The sequence below is a fragment of the Anolis sagrei genome, chromosome 5, assembly GCF_037176765.1.
Source record: "Anolis sagrei isolate rAnoSag1 chromosome 5, rAnoSag1.mat, whole genome shotgun sequence".
In the NCBI taxonomy this organism is placed as follows: Eukaryota; Metazoa; Chordata; class Lepidosauria; order Squamata; family Dactyloidae; genus Anolis; species Anolis sagrei.
Genome location: NC_090025.1, coordinates 197,018,101 through 197,034,090, shown reverse-complemented (window position 1 = coordinate 197,034,090; position 15,990 = coordinate 197,018,101). Strand labels below are relative to the sequence as shown.

At 46.7% G+C, this 15,990-nt stretch overlaps 1 protein-coding gene across 1 annotated transcript in view; it reads right to left on the bottom strand.

Moving 5' to 3' along the window:
* Positions 1-951: 951 nt before the first annotated feature.
* Positions 952-15,990, bottom strand: part of LOC137097108 (killer cell lectin-like receptor subfamily B member 1) — an 18,715-nt gene continuing 3,676 nt past the window's right edge. Inside the window, exons 3-6 of the mRNA XM_067468409.1 lie at positions 11,826-11,930; positions 6,495-6,646; positions 3,955-4,097; positions 952-1,075 (exon numbers count right to left, since the gene is read on the bottom strand). Coding sequence (XP_067324510.1) covers positions 952-1,075; positions 3,955-4,097; positions 6,495-6,646; positions 11,826-11,930 — 524 coding nt within the window. The remainder of the gene's footprint in view (positions 1,076-3,954; positions 4,098-6,494; positions 6,647-11,825; positions 11,931-15,990) is intronic.

The window sequence follows — 15,990 nt, the reverse complement described above, 5'->3', positions numbered from 1 at the left end:
GAGAGCGGGCCTTCTCGGTGGTGGCCCCCCGGCTGTGGAACTCCCTCCCTGCTGAAGTTAGACAGGCGCCCTCCCTCATGGCCTTTCGTAAGGGCCTGAAAACCTGGCTCTTCGAAAAGGCCTTTAATTAAGTGCTATGTTTTGGTATGACCACCGGAATGGACTATGACGACGAGATGGATTACGACCCAAACAAGACGAAGCGGATTTTTAGTTTAATTAGTTGTGTGTTAGTAAGATGTGTGTTATGCTCCTGATTACTGTAACTGTTGTCTTTATGTTCTATGTTCTGTACACCGCCACGAGTCGCCTCCGGGCTGAGAGTGGCGGTTAACAAATGCAAATAATAAATAAATAATAAATAAATAAATAGAAAGCAGCCTGGGAGAGGTTAAAAAGGGTTTTTCCTACAGAGAAAGTTTAGTTAATCAAAGTCAGGTACCAGTACATTGAAGACTAGACTAAGAAAGCCTTGAAGTGTTGTTTGAACCATTGAAGATTTGTAGTTTGTTCCATAATAAAGACTTCGTTGCATCATTAAAGACTCTAAAGACCATCACTTCAGAGAAATCCCCGAGAACCTCTCTTTGAGGCACCCCTGGCTTCCCGCTGGGCTTAAAGTATGCTTCCTATAGAAAAGTACAGCTGTTACAGGCCCAGTGCGCGACAGAACATGTTTTGTGTGTTTACTTGAACCCCGTGCGGACAGAACAAACAGTACGAGAACACCCCCAAAAGTAAAGACTCAGCTAACTGAGATTGAAACCAATATATACCATTTATTTGAAGGCATCAATTGAAAACGGCTCGCCACTAAGGGCAACTTGGAAGAGAAGGAAATGTCCTTTGCAAGAAAGTCTCCCTTCCACAGGTCTGCTGACATTTCCTTTCAGGCGCACTAAGCTTGACGATCCGTCAGCGAAGGTGGCCTCTCCGCCTCCGTCACCACATTCAATAGGTCGTTTTCTTGCACAGACAGTGGTTCACAATACTGCATTCCTTGATGGTTAAAGTCCCGCGGCCAAACAGGGCGCAGAAATCCCTGTCCAGAATATATTTCTTAAAAATCGCAGTTCTGCAAGGAAAAAGGAGAGAGAGAGAGAGAGATGTGGCGTTGGTTGATTCCTGGGGATTTCCTTTCACGTACTCTCGCTATGACAGGGATTTTTTATTCATGTCAGGAGCTACTTGAGAAACTGCAAGTCGCTTCTGATGTGAGAGAATTGGCCGTCTGCAAGGGGGAAGCCCAGATGTCCCAACATGAGAATCTGGAGCTGACAGATGAGAGCTCACCCTGCTCCGTAGACTCGAACCGCCAACCTTTCAGTCAACAGTCCTGCTGGCTCAAGGGTTTAACCCATTGCACCAACAGGAGCTCCACAACAGGGATTAAGAAATTAGAATAATCGCTTAATAATGTAAATGATGCTTGGTTTCTTGATGTTTTGAATGTGTTTTTAAAATTCTTTTAAAAATTGTGATTCTACCTATGTGTTTTAAACAGAAACTGAGATATAATTCTCTTTCAACTGGACAAAAATACAAACAAAATTTTCTTTTATCTAATAGCAGCAAGAATAAAGCTGGCCCAACTATGGAAAGCCCTACTCTAGAAGGATGGACTCTGAAAATCTTTGACATCATGAATATGGATATACTTACTCAAAAAATGTCACAAAGCAACGTTAAAACACGCACAACAAAGTGGGAAAAACTCCTAGAGTTCTTGCAATGCATGGAAGTGGAAGAAGACAACAGATTAGGAAGGACAAGAGACCTCCTCCAGAAAATTAGAAGCATTGGAGGTAAATTTCAGGCAAAAATTGGCATGATAAGAAACAAAGATGGCAGGGACCTAACAGAAGCTGAAGAGATCAAGAGAAGATTGCGAGACTATACAGAAGATCTGTATAGGAAGGATAATTATATCGAGGATAGTTTTGATGGTGTGGCGAGTGAATTAGAACCAGACATCCTGAGGAGTGAGGTTGAATGGGCCTTAAAAACAAAGATGGCTGGGACCTAAGAGAAGCTGAAGAGATCAAGAGAAGGTGGTGAGACTATACAGAAGATCTGTATAGGAAGGATAATAATATCAAGGATAGTTTTGACAGTGTGGTGGTGAATTAAAACCAGACATCCCGAGGAGTGAGGTTGAATTGTTGAGGAAGTGGTCTGCAAACACTTAGAAACAAATGCAGTCATCGCTAATAGTCAACATGGATTTATCAAAACAAGTCATGCCAGACTCATCTGATCTCTTTTTTCGAGAGAGTTACAAGCTGGGTAGATGCGGGAAATGCCATGGATGGAGCGTGTCTGGATTTCAGGAAGGCCTTCAACAAGGTCCGCCATGACCTTCTGGCAAGTCAAATGTGGGCAAGGCAAAACTACGGTGAGGTGGATCTGGAATTGGTTAAATGGATGAACCCAGAGGGTGAATCTTCCGAAGGCTTCCTCCTCTTCATCCTGGAAACAAGTGACAGCCCCGGTCCTGTTCAACATCTTTATTAATGACTTAGATGAAGGGCTAGAGGGCAGGATCATCAAGTTTGCAGACTACACCAAATTGGGAGGGAGAGCCAAGACTCCAGAGGACAGGAGCAGGATTCAAAACGATCTTGACAGATTAGAGAGATGAATGGCCAAAACTAACAAAATGAAGTTCAACAGTGACAAATGAAAGATACTCCACTTAGGCAGGAAAAATGAAATGCAAAGATACAGAATGGGGGACGATGAGGCCTGGCTCGAGAGCAGTACGTGTGAAAAAGATCTTGGAGTCCTCATGGACAACAAGTTAAACATGAGCCAACAATGTGATGTGGCGGCAAAAAAAGCCAATGGGATTTTGGCCTGCATCAAGAGGAGCATAGTGTCTAGATCTAGGGAAGTCATGCTCCCCATGCTCTATTCCGCTTTGGTTAGACCACACCTGGAATATTGTGTCCAATTCTGGACACCACAATTCAAGAGAGATATTGACAAGCTGGAATGTGTCCAGAGGAGGGCGACTAAAATGATCAAGGGTCTGGAGAACAAGCCCTATGAGGAGCGGCTTAAGGAGCTGGCCATGTTTAGCCTGAAGAAGAGAAGGCTGAGAGGAGACATGATGAGGGCCATGTATAAGTATGTGAGAGGAAGCCACAGGGAGGAGGGAGCAAGCTTCCTTTCTGCTTCCCTGGAGACTAGGACGCAATGGAACAATGGCTTCAAACTACAAGAGAGGAGATTCCATCTGAACATGAGGAAGAATTTCCTGACTGTGAGAGCCGTTCAGCAGTGGAACTCTCTGCCCCGGAGTGTGGTGGAGGCTCCTTCTTTGGAAGCTTTGAAACAGAGGCTGGATGGCCATCTGTCAGGGGTGATTTGAATGCAATATTCCTGCTTCTTGGCCGAATGGGCTTGGACTTTGATTCTATGATTCTATGTGCAGCTGCTAATGTAGCTCAGCCAGCATGTTTGGGCCACACTCAGTGGAGTGTAACTGTATGGATTTTAGAATACAGTTTGGAGAAGCAATACGCTACTCTGAGGAAGAGAAGCAATATGCTGTAATGCTGCTATGCTCTAACAGTGATGCTCTTTGCTATGGTGGAATAGCTATTTACTCGAGGTTTATGTTTTGCTCTCTCACTTGAATGAAGATGAAGAAGCCTTATTCTGTGCTACTTACAAAGGTCTCTTCCAACTCTTTGATTCTATGATTCTATGATGCTGCTCCTCTCTAAACTACAAATCCCAGAATTCTGCAAGAGACATGAACCAGGTTTTAAGTTGGATTTTTTTTCTCCAGTGTGATGATGCGACAGTGCAACTCGTTGAGGATGCTCTTGCTGAAGATATCCATTGAGCAGAGGGTCGGACTGGATGGCCTTTGGGGTCCCCCTCCCCACTCTAGCTTTCAATGATTCTGAAACCACCTTGGGGGAATCAGGTCAGGAGGAGACTCACATTCGGAGGTGCAGATTGCTCCCATCCATCCACTGCCAAAAGTTGTGAGAAGAGTTGTATATTAGCCCGATCCAGTAATTTCCAGGCATGCGCCACTGGTACTCCTCAGCCAGCCATTTTTGTGTCTCTATCTTCAGTAAGGTCTGTGGGAGGAAACCCCGCAATGTTTAGGATCCGAATCTTCCAGAAAGGACATCTTATTAATAAAATAGATGGGATAATTGTTTTTAATGCATGTACGTATACATCTGTATACACAAACATGTGCATGTACACTGTTCTGGGACAGCCGCACCAGGAGCTCCAGCTTATCTTGCTATTTGTTGATTGCTGCATGTATTTTAAAGTTCTATGCCTTTGCAGTTAGATGGCTTTCCCTACTTTGCAGCTATTGGGTCAATTACTTGTCAATTATTATTAGGTTCCCTAGGGGGAAATGAAGGAAGTACAAGGAGAAGAAAATGCCACAATAGTAGTAGAGAAGGACAAGCAGGAGGGAAGAGAAAAAGAGAAGATGGATGAGGAAGAAGTAAAGGGAGAAAGGAAGGAAGGATGAGGAGAAGGAAGTAATAGTAGTAGTAGAGAATGACAAGCAGGAGGAAAGGGAAGAAAGGAAGAAGATGGAGGAGGAGAAGGAGGAAGAAAAGGGGAAAGGAAGGAAGGACGAGGAGAAGAACGTAATGGGAGTAGTAGAAAAAGACAAAAAGGAGGAAAAGGAAAGAGAAGAAGATGGATGAGGAAGAAATAAAGGGCGAAAGGAAGGAAGGATGAGGAGAAGGAAGTAATAGTAGTAGTAGAGAAGGACAAGCAGGAGGAAAGGGAAGAAAGGAAGAAGATGGAGGAGGAAGAAAAGGGGGAAGGACGGAAGGACGAGGAGAAGAAAAGTAATAGTAGTAGTAGTAGTAGTAGTAGAGAAGGACAAGCAGGAGAGAAGAAGATGGAGGAGGAAGAAGAAAAAGGGGAAAGGAAGGAAGGACGAGGAGAAAAAAGTAGTAGTAGTAGTAGAGAAGGACAAGCAAGACAAAAGGGAAGAAGGGAAGAAGATGAAGGAAAAAGAAAAGGGGGAAAGAAGGATGAGGGGAAGGAAGTAGTAGTAGTAGAGAAGGACAAGCAGGAGGAAAGGGAAGAAAGGAAGAAGATGGAGGAGGAAGAAAAGGGGGGAAGGAAGGATGAGGAGAAGATAGTAATAGTAGTAGTAGAGAAGGACAAGCAGGAGGAAACGGAAGAAAGGAAGAAGATGGAGGAGGAGGAAGAGAAGGAGGAAGGGAAGGAAGAATGAGGAGAAGAACGTAATGGGAGTAGTAGAGAAGGACAAGCAGGAGAAAAAGGAAGAAGAGAAGAAGATGGAGGAGGAAGAAGAGAAGGGGGAAGGGAAGGAAGAATGAGGAGAAGAACGTAATGGGAGTAGTAGAGAAGGACAAGCAGAAGCAAAAGGAAGAAGAGAAGATGATGGATGAGGAAGAAGTAAAGGGGGAAAGGAAGGAAGGATGAGGAGAAGGAAGTAATAGTAGTAGTAGAGAAGGACAAGCAGGAGGAAAGGGAAGAAAGGAAGAAGATGGAGGAGGAAGAAAAGGGGGAAGGAAGGATGAGGAGAAGATAGTAATAGTAGTAGTAGAGAAGGACAAGCAGAAGGAAACAGAAGAAAGGAAGAAGATGGAGGAGGAGGAAGAGAAGGGGGAAGGGAAGGAAGAATGAAGAGAAGAACGTAATGGGAGTAGTAGAGAAGGACAAGCAGGTGGAAAGGGAAGAAAGGAAGAAGAGGGAGGAGGAAGAAGAAAAAGGAAAGGAAGGAAGGATGAGGAGAAGGAAGTAATAGTAGTAGTAGAGAAGGGCAAGCAGGAGGAAAGGGAAGAAAGGAAGAAGATGGAGGAGAAAGAAGAAAAGGGGAAAGGAAGGAAGGATGAGGAGAAGGAAGTAATAGTAGTAATAGAAAAGGACAAGCAGGAGGAAAGGGAAGAATGGAAGAAGATGGAGGAGGAAGAAAAGGGGGGAAGGAAGGAAGGACAAAGAGAAGAAAAGTAATAGTAGTAGTAGTAGTAGTAGTAGTAGAGAAGGACAAGCAGGAGAGAAAAAGATGGAGGAGGAAGAAGAAAAAGGGGAAAGGAAGGAAGGACGAGGAGAAAAAAGTAGTAGTAGTAGTAGTAGAGAAGGACAAGCAAGACAAAAGGGAAGAAGGGAAGAAGATGAAGGAAAAAGAAAAGGGGGAAAGAATGATGAGGGGAAGGAAGTAGTAGTAGTAGAGAAGGACAAGCAGGAGGAAAGGGAAGAAAGGAAGAAGATGGAGGAGGAAGAAGAGAAGAGGGAAAGGAAGGAAGGACAAGGAGAAGAAAGCAGTAGTAGTAGTAGAGAAGGACAAGCAAAACGAAAGGGAAGAAGGGAAGAAGATGAAGGAAAAAGAAAAGGGGGAAAGAAAGATGAGGGGAAGGAAGTAGTAGTAGTAGAGAAGGGCAAGCAGGAGGAAAGGGAAGAAAGGAAGAAGATGGAGGAGAAAGAAGAAAAGGGGGAAAGGGTAGCAGAGACCTGAAAGGGCTTTCCCTCACCATTTCTCCTTCTGTCCTTCCTGTCAGAAGGCTGGCCCCGAGGGTCTTGCAGTACGGGATGCATTTGTGCCAGGACATCATCTCGGGGGTGCCCAGGTAGCAGTTGTCCCCCCATTGCAGCCAGTGGTCCGGGCAGGGATTACAGGCCAAGGCTGGGAAGAGAAAAAGCGCATGGTTCAAACTGGCCCCTTGCCTCCCATTTCCGATCCTGAGCGCCCCCCTCCATCCCCGACAATTTATTTATCGTGTCATCAGCAACCATTGTATTACAATTCTAACAGAGCAAAACAAACACAGAGATTAAAAAGAAAAAGGAAAAAAAGAGAAAGAAAAAAAAACCACACAGATTTTGTAAATTTGGTATTTGGTTAAATGTCCTTTGACCAGTATCTGGCCACTTGGAGTGCCTCTGGTGTTGCCGCAAGAAGGTCCTCCATCGTGCATGTGGCAGGGCTCAGGGTGCATTGCAGCAGGTGGTCAGTGGTTTGCTCTTCTCCCCACTCGCATGCCGAGGATTCCACCCTGTAGCCCCATTTCTTAAGATTGGCTCTGCATCTCGTGGTGCCAGAGTGCAGTCTGTTCAGCGCCTTCCAAGTCTGTGTGCCCAGAGGGGAGTTGCTCATTTGGTATCACCCATGAATTGAGGTGCTGGGTTTGGGCCTGCCACTTTTGGACTCTCGCTTGCTGGGGTGTTCCAGCGAGTGTCTCTGTAGATCTAAGAAAACTATGTCTTGATTTAAGTCGTTGACGTGCTGGCTGATACCCAAACAGGGGATGAGCTGGAGATGTCTCTGCCTTGGTCCTTTCACTATTGGCTGCTCCTTCCCGGCGGATGTCAGGTGGTGCAATACCGGCTAAGCAGTGTAATTTCTCCAGTGGTGTGGGGCGCAGACACCATGTGATAATGCGGCATGTCTCATTAAGAGCCACATCCACTGTTTTAGTGTGGTGAGATGTGTTCCACACTGGGCATGCATACTCAGCAGCAGAGTAGCATAGCGCAAGGGCAGATGTCTTCACTGTATCTGGTTGTGATCCCCAGGTTGTGCCAGTCAGCTTTCGTATGATGTTGTTTCTAGCGCCCACTTTTTGTTTGATATTCAGGCAGTGCTTCTTGTAGGTCAGAGCACGGTCCAAAGTGACTCCCAGGTATTTGGGTGCGCTGCAATGCTCCAGTGGGATTCCTTCCCAGATAATCCTCAGAGCTCGGGATGCTTGTCTGTTCTTAATCTCTCATGGGGGACATGAGAGAAGCCTCCTTGCAGGATTGCAAGACATCCGGGCGTCCCCTGGGCAACGTCTTCGTAGACAGCCGATTCTCTCAACCCAGAAGCAACCAGAGACAACTTGAAGCATCCCCGACAATGACTCAGACCCACAACCCTTCTCCAACATGGATGAAAAGGAAGCTCTTCAAGAAGAGATTTGTTGGGTTTGGGTCATCTACATCCAGGATCCGACAGCGGGGCGGCTGGGGAGTTACTCCACTTAGGGAGTGACGGTACAAAACCCTTGTGCAATTTAAACAATGTTATAGTAAGTTGGAGCAGGATCAACAGTGACAAATGCAAGAGACTCCACTTTGGCAGGAAAAACGTAATGCAAAGATACAGAATGGGGGACAATGCCTGGCTCGAGAGCAGTACGTGTGAAAAAGATCTTGGAGTCCTCGTGGACAACAAGTTAAACATGAGCCAACAATGTGATGTGGCGGCAAAAAAAGCCAATGGGATTTTGGCCTGCATCAATAGGAGCATAGTGTCTGGATCTAGGGAAGTCATGCTCCCCATGCTCTATTCTACCTTGGTTAGACCACACCTGGAATATTGTGTCCAGTTCTGGGCACCACAATTGAAGAGAGATATTGACAAGCTGGAATGTATCCAGAGGAGAGCGACTAAAATGATAAAGGTTCTGGAGAACAAGCCCTATGAGGAGCGGCTTAGGGAACTGGGTATGTTTAGCCTGAAGAAGAGAAGGCTGAGAGGAGATATGAGAGCCATGTATAAATATGTGAGAGGAAGCCACAGGGAGGAGGAGGGAGCAAGCTTGTTTTCTGCTTCCTTGGAGACTAGGACGCGGAACAATGGCTTCAAACTACAAGAGAGGAGATTCCACCTGAACATGAGGAAGAACTTCCTGACTGTGAGAGCCGTTCAGCAGTGGAACTCTCTACCCCGGAATGTGGTGGAGGCTCCTTCTTTGGAAGCTTTGAAACAGAGGCTGGATGGCCATCTGTCAGGGGTGATTTGAATGCAATATTCCTGCTTCTTGGCAGAATGGGGTTGGACCTCATGGCCCATGAGGTCTCTTCCAACTCTTTGATTCTATGATTCTATGATCAGATGTGCAAGCTGCTTGCCTCCAAATGCTGAGTCAATTCCGACTCACTTCCTGAGTCGGAAGAAAAATGGCGAGAGAAGCTTCGGAAGGGCAAAGGGACTTCTGCTTTTCTTAAAAACTTTGACATAATTTTTCCAACTTTATTCCAAATTCCGAAGATTCTGATGTTACCTAACCATGCCCTAGGTAATTTTCAACGGTAAGCAAACAGTATTTTGGCACCCCCCCCCCCCAAACCAATCATTGATATATATTTTCTGTTTGTCGTGGGAGTTCTGTGTGCCATATTTGGTTCAATTTCATCATTGGTGGAGTTCAGAATGCTCTTTGATTGTAGGTGAACTATACATCCCAGTAACTACACTTGCTGCACTTGCTCCCTTGCCTGGCCCGCTTTGGGTCCGGAGGCATGCCTGAAGACCCCAGCGTGTGCACCAAAAGTCACCTCTTCTCCTGACTTTCTCCTCAGCCATTGGGACCAAGAGAGAGAGAAAGAGAGAGAGAGAGAAAGAGGTGGAGATGCCCACCCTTCCTGAAGGTAGGTGCAAAAACAAAGTAGGGAGTGGAGGTGGGAGATACCTCCAGCCAGAGGGGCTCTCTCTCTCTCTCTCTCTCTCTCTTGGTCCCAATGGCTGAAGAGAAAGTCAGGAGAAGAGGTGGCTTTTGGTGCACACACTGGGGTCTTCAGATATGCCTCCGGACCCAAAGTGTTCTGCGACCGCTTACTTCGCATAATGGACGAGCCACCCCTGCACCCAAGTCACCTCTTCTCCTGACTTTCTCCTCAGCCATTGGGACCAAGAGAGAGAGAGAGAGAGAGAGAGAGGTGGAGATGCCCACCTTTCCTGAAGGTAGGCGCAAAAACAAAGGAGGGAGCGGAGGTGGGAGATACCTCCAGCCGGAGGGGCTCCCTCTCTCTCTCTCTCTCTCTCTCTCGGTCCCAATGGCTGAAGAGAAAGTCAGGAGAAGAGGTGGCTTTTGGTGCACACACTGGGGTCTTCAGATATGCCTCCGGACCCAAAGTGTTCTGCGACCGCTTACTTCGCATAATGGACGAGCCACCCCTGCACCCAAGTCACCTCTTCTCCTGACTTTCTCCTCAGCCATTGGGACCAAGAAAGAGAGAGAGAGAGAGAGAGAGAGGTGGAGATGCCCACCTTTTCTGAAGGTAGGTGCAAAAACAAAGAAGGGAGCGTAGGTGGGAGATACCTCCAGCCGGAGGGACTCTCTCTCTCTCTCTCTCGGTCCCAATGGCTGAAGAGAAAGTCAGGAGAAGAGGCAACTTTTGGTGCGCACGCTGGGGTCCTCAGACATGCCTCTGTTGCATGTGCACGTGCGATACACCTCCCACAGCCAACCCAAGAAGTACACTCACACGAGGTGTGGGATGAACAATGTCCACAACTCATTTACTGATAACAGGAACAAGGGTTGGCAGCCAAGCATGGGTCCTGGATCATGATCGGGCAGCCCAATGCTGCCCCATCCCGCACACTCACCAGGGTGCCGCCGGCACAATACCAGGCAAACGCAACCCGGTACCCATGGGACCACCGGGCGTCCCCCCCTAACCACTAAGGGGGGATACCAAACCAGATCCATGCCCCACGCCAACAAGGAGTTGTGACAAGGAGCAAAACACAAACAAGTAACTGTTAACAGGCAACCATGACAAGGTAAACATAACCCAGGTTAACTTCCAATAAAAACTTGAACTACATGCAGGGTGGGTGGGATGGATCAGCTGTTGCAGGCCGAGTGCCTGCTGAGGAGCCCAGGGCAGCCTTATGAAGGCTGCCCACGAGGAGGGAGAGGCCAGCTCAGGCCTCACCTGCAGTGGGCGTGGTCACTCGGCCATTGGCCCCTTGACCTGCTAGCAGGAAACCTTCCCGCCATCAGATGGGGCTTCTGGGAGGAAGAAGCCCCCCTCAGGCAAGAATGGCGGTGGGGAACGCCCTACACCGCAACTTCTTTGGCCCAGTAAGTCTGGCCATGCCTTGACCCGAAGCGGGCTAGGCGCGGTGGCTCCGCCCCTTGGCCCACCCGTGGATTGGGAAGAGGAGAGGAGGCGGGTGGAGAGCCGGGGGATCGGGAAAGGGAGCCGGTCATGGGGAAGGGATCGAACATGGAGAACGATTGAGCTCCGGCTCTGCTCGTGCACCCGATGGCTGGGTGGAGCAGGAACGAGAGGGGCGAGGCGAGGCTCAAGGGCCCGGCCCCTTTGGGAAGAGGATCGCCCGGCAGCGAGGCAAGAAAGCCGAGGCTCCCCCCGGACTGCTAGGGCTGTGGTGAGCTGAGGGGGGGGGGGCGCTCCTCAAGTGGCGGTCGAGGGGCATTTACAGAAACGCCTCTGCGCCCCTGGCAAAAAAAAGTGTTCTGCGACCCCTTACTTCGCGTAATGGACGAGCCGCCCCTGCCTACTATGTATAGTAGGACTGGGTAACAACGGAAAAATTTGTTTCTAAACTCGTTTCGTTTTTAGGGGGTCCATTGTGTTTCATTTTTTAAAAGAATTCTGAATTTTTCTTTAAAAAAATTTCATTATTTACGAAATTTCGTAAATTTCAAATTGATTCGTTAATGGCGGACGCGATTGCGCAATACGCTAAAAAACCCTCCAAATGGGACCGGGGGAACTTCTGAAGCTTCCCTCTCCCTCTGTTGTTGACTGTTGGTGTGATAATTTATTTTTTTTATCACTGATAAAACAAACAACAACAATAAAACTTGCACCAGACATACGGAAATAATAACTAAACAATTTCGAAACGATTTCGAAACGATTTCGAACCAATTACGAACCAATTACGAAATAAATTGAAAAATTCGTTTTGATTTTTAGTTGCTCCTGCATGGCTCAATATCGGATCGTAAGCTAATTTAAATACGAATAAATAACGAATTACGAAAGTAATGAACGAAACGGCCTAGACCTAGCGTATAGATGAGCATGGCGCTGCACTGAATCCCCCCTTCGGATGAACTTACAGCTCCTGATTTTCAAGAATTGCCACCTCACAGCCGCCTTCAGCCTATTTTTGTAGTGCTGCAGCATCGGAGCTTCGGAAATGCTCTCTTTTGCTTCCATCATGTCTGAAACAAAAGAGAAGGGGTTAATAACACAAGGATGGGAGAGCGTAAGCACGGGGCTGTTTGTGCAGCCCTTGACTTCTCCCATGCTTCAGCCTCCCTCCTAGAAAGCCAACCCACAACTGTTTTTCTTGTGAATGCTGGATGATCAAATGGAAAAGAAGCATGGAAGATTACCATTATACATTGGTATAATGTATAATACCAATGTATGATGAACCACCGCCTCCTCCTGAGAAAAATGTATAATATCACAAAGGACGACCACCTCACCCGCCTCATAGGAAACCTGCTACAAAACAGGAGCTTTTTTGTTGAGTTATGAGTGGAATTCATTACTGAGTAAGTCGCTTCTGGTCCATCGCCTCCTCCTCCTGAGAAAACTGTATAATATCAGAAAGGATTACCACCTCACTTGCCTCATAGGAAACCTGCTACCAAACAGGAGCTTTTTTGTTGAGTTCCAGGGCCAAAGAAGCAGATGGCGGAAACAGAAGAATGGTCTGCCTCAGGGGAGCGTGCTTGCTCCATCCATGTTCAACATCTACACAAATGACCAGCCACTGCCAGAAGGGACAGAGAGCTTCATCTATGCTGATGATCGTGCCATCACCACTCAAACAGGGAGCTTTGAGTTGGTTGAACAGAAGCTCTCCGAAGCTCTAGGTGCTCTACTGCCTATTACAGAGAAAACCAACTGATCCCTAATCCATCTAAAACACAGACATGTGCCTTTCACCTTAAGAACAGACAAGCATCCCAAGCTCTGAGGATGATCACCTGGGAAGGAATCCCACTGGAGCATTGCAGCACACCCAAGTACCTGGGAGTCACTCTGGACCGTGCTCTGACCTACAAGAAGCACTGCCTGAACATCAAGCAAAAAGTGAGTGCTAGAAACAACATCATACAAAAGCTGACTGGCACAACCTGGGGATCACAAGCAGACACAGTGAAGACATCTGCCCTTGCGCTGTGCTACTCTGCTGCTGAGTACGCATGCCCAGTGTGGAACACATCTCACCACGCTAAAACAGTGGATGTGGCTCTTAATGAGACATGCCGCATTATCACGGGGTGTCTGCACCCTACACCACTCGAGAAATTACACTGCTTAGCCAGTATTGCACCACCTGACATCCGCCGGGAAGTAGCAGCCAATAGTGAAAGGACCAAGGCAGAGACATCTCCAGCTCATCCCCTGTTTGGGTATCAGCCAGCATGCAAATGCCTTAAATCAATAAATAGTTTTCTAAGATCTACAGAGATACTTGCAGGAACACCCCAGCAAGCGAGAGTCCAAAAGTGGCAGGCTCAAACCCAGCACCTCAATCCATGAGTGATACCAGATGAGAGACTCCCCCTGGGCACACAGAAGACTGGGCGACTTGGAAGGCGCTGAACAGACTGCGCTCGGGCACCACGAGATGCAGAGCCAATCTTAAGAAATGGGGCCACAAAGTGGAGTCCACGACATGCGAGTGCGGAGAAGAGCAAACCACTGACCACCTGCTGCAATGCAACCCGAGCCCTGCCACATGCACAAGGAAGGACCTTCTTGCGGTATTGGTTCTTGCTTGGCTTTTCCAACTCCAACATGCGATGATTCTTAATTTTGTCTTTTTGTCTTTCCTTCTTAATCATCATCATCATCATCATCTATATAAATGTCATGTTCGTTTGTGGGATTAACAGAACTCAAAAACCACTGGACGAATTGACACCAAATTTGGACACAATACACCTAACAACCCAACCTATGTCCTTCACTCAAAAAAATGATTTTTGTCATTTGGGAGTTGTAGTTGCTGGGATTTATAGTTCACCTACAATCAAAGAGCATTCTGAACTCCACCAATTATGGAATTGAACCAAACTCACCTTCAGTTTTGGGAGCTGTAGTTCACCTACATTCAGAGAGCACTGTGGACTCAAACAATGATGGATCTGGACTTGGCACAAATTCTCAATATGCCCAAATGTAAACACTGGGCAAGTTTGGGGAAAATAGACTTTGACTTTTGGGAGTTGTAGTTGGTGGGATTTATAGTTCACCTACAATCCAAGAGCATTCTGAACCTCATCAACAATAGAATTGGGCTAAACTTGTCACACAGAACTCCCATGACCAACAGAAGATACTGGAAGGGTTTGGAGAGGAGTGTCCTTTGGTTTTGGAGTTGTAGTTCACCTCCATCCAGAGAGCACTGTGGACTCAAACAGTGATGGATCTGGACCAAACTTGGCATGGATACTCAATATGCCCAAATGTGAACACTGGTGGAGTTTGGGGAAAATAGAATCTTGACATTTGGGAGTTGTAGTTGGTGGGATTTATAGTTCACCTACAATCCAAGAGCATTCTGAACCTCATCAACAATAGAATTGGGCTAAACTTGTTACACAGAACTCCCATGATCAACAGAAAATACTGGAAGGGTTTGGAGGGGAGTGTCCTTTGGTTTTGGAGTTGTAGTTCACCTCCATCCAGAGAGCACTGTGGACTCAAACAATGATGGATCTGGACCAAACTTGGCATGGATACTCAATATGCCCAAATGTGAACACTGGTGGAGTTTGGGGAAAATACAATCTTGATATTTGGGAGTTGTAGTTGGTGGGATTTATAGTTCACCTACAATCAAAGAGCAGTCTGAACTCCACCAATTATGGAATTGAACCAAACTCACCTTCAGTTTTGGGAGTTGTATTTCACCTACATTCAGAGAGCACTGTGGACTCAAACAATGATGGATCTGGACTTGGCGCAAATTCTCAATATGCCCAAATGTAAACATTGGGCGAGTTTGGGGAAAATAGACCTTGACATTTGGGAGTTGTAGTTGGTGGGATTTATAGTTCACCTACAATCAAAGAGCATTCTGAACCTCATCAACAATAGAATTGGGCCAAACTTGTCACACAGAACTCCCATGACCAACAGAAAATACTGGAAGGGTTTGGAGGGGAGTGTCCTTTGGTTTTGGAGTTGTAGTTCACCTCCATCCAGAGAGCACTGTGGACTCAAACAGTGATGGATCTGGACCAAACTTGGCATGGATACTCAATATGCCCAAATGTGAACATTGGTGGAGTTTGGGGAAAATAGAATCTTGACATTTGGGAGTTGTAGTTGGTGGGATTTATAGTTCACCTACAATCACAGAGCATTCTGAACCTCACCAACAATAGAATTGGGCCAAACTTGTCACACAGTTCTCCCATGACCAACAGAAAATACTGGAAGGGTTTGGAGGGGAGTGTCCTTTGGTTTTGGAGTTGTAGTTCCCCTCCATCCAGAGAGCACTGTGGACTCAAACAGTGATGGATCTGGACCAAACTTGGCATGGATACTCAATATGCCCAAATGTGAACACTGGTGGAGTTTGGGGAAAATAGAATCTTGACATTTAGGAGTTGTAGTTGCTGGGATTTATAGTTCACCTACAATCCAAGAGCATTCTGAACCTCACCAACAATAGAATTGGGCCAAACTTGTCACACGGAACTCCCATGACCAACAGAAAATACTGGAAGGGTTTGGAGGGGAGTGTCCTTTGGTTTTGGAGTTGTAGTTCACCTCCATCCAGAGAGCACTGTGGACTCAAACAGTGATGGATCTGGACCAAACTTGGCATGGATACTCAATATGCCCAAATGTGAACACTGGTGGAGTTTGGGGAAAATAGAATCTTGACATTTGGGGGTTGTAGTTGGTGGGATTTATAGTTCACCTACAATCACAGAGCATTCTGAACCCTACCAATGATAGAATTGGGCCAAACCTCCCACACAGAACTCCCCATGTGGGCCACAGCAACGCATGGCAGGGGAAGGCTAGGAATAATAATAATAGCACTTTATTTATATTCCGTCCTTCTCACCCCGAAGGGGACTCAGGGCGGATCACAGTACACATTCACGGCAAACATCCAAAGCCACTCTGTATAGACAATACACAGAGAGACAGAACTGAAAGGAGGTGCCATGGAAGGTTGGGCTCGAGTCCAGGGGTTGCTGATGCTCTATCCTGATTGACGAAGAGCCATCAGGACTTTCTCCT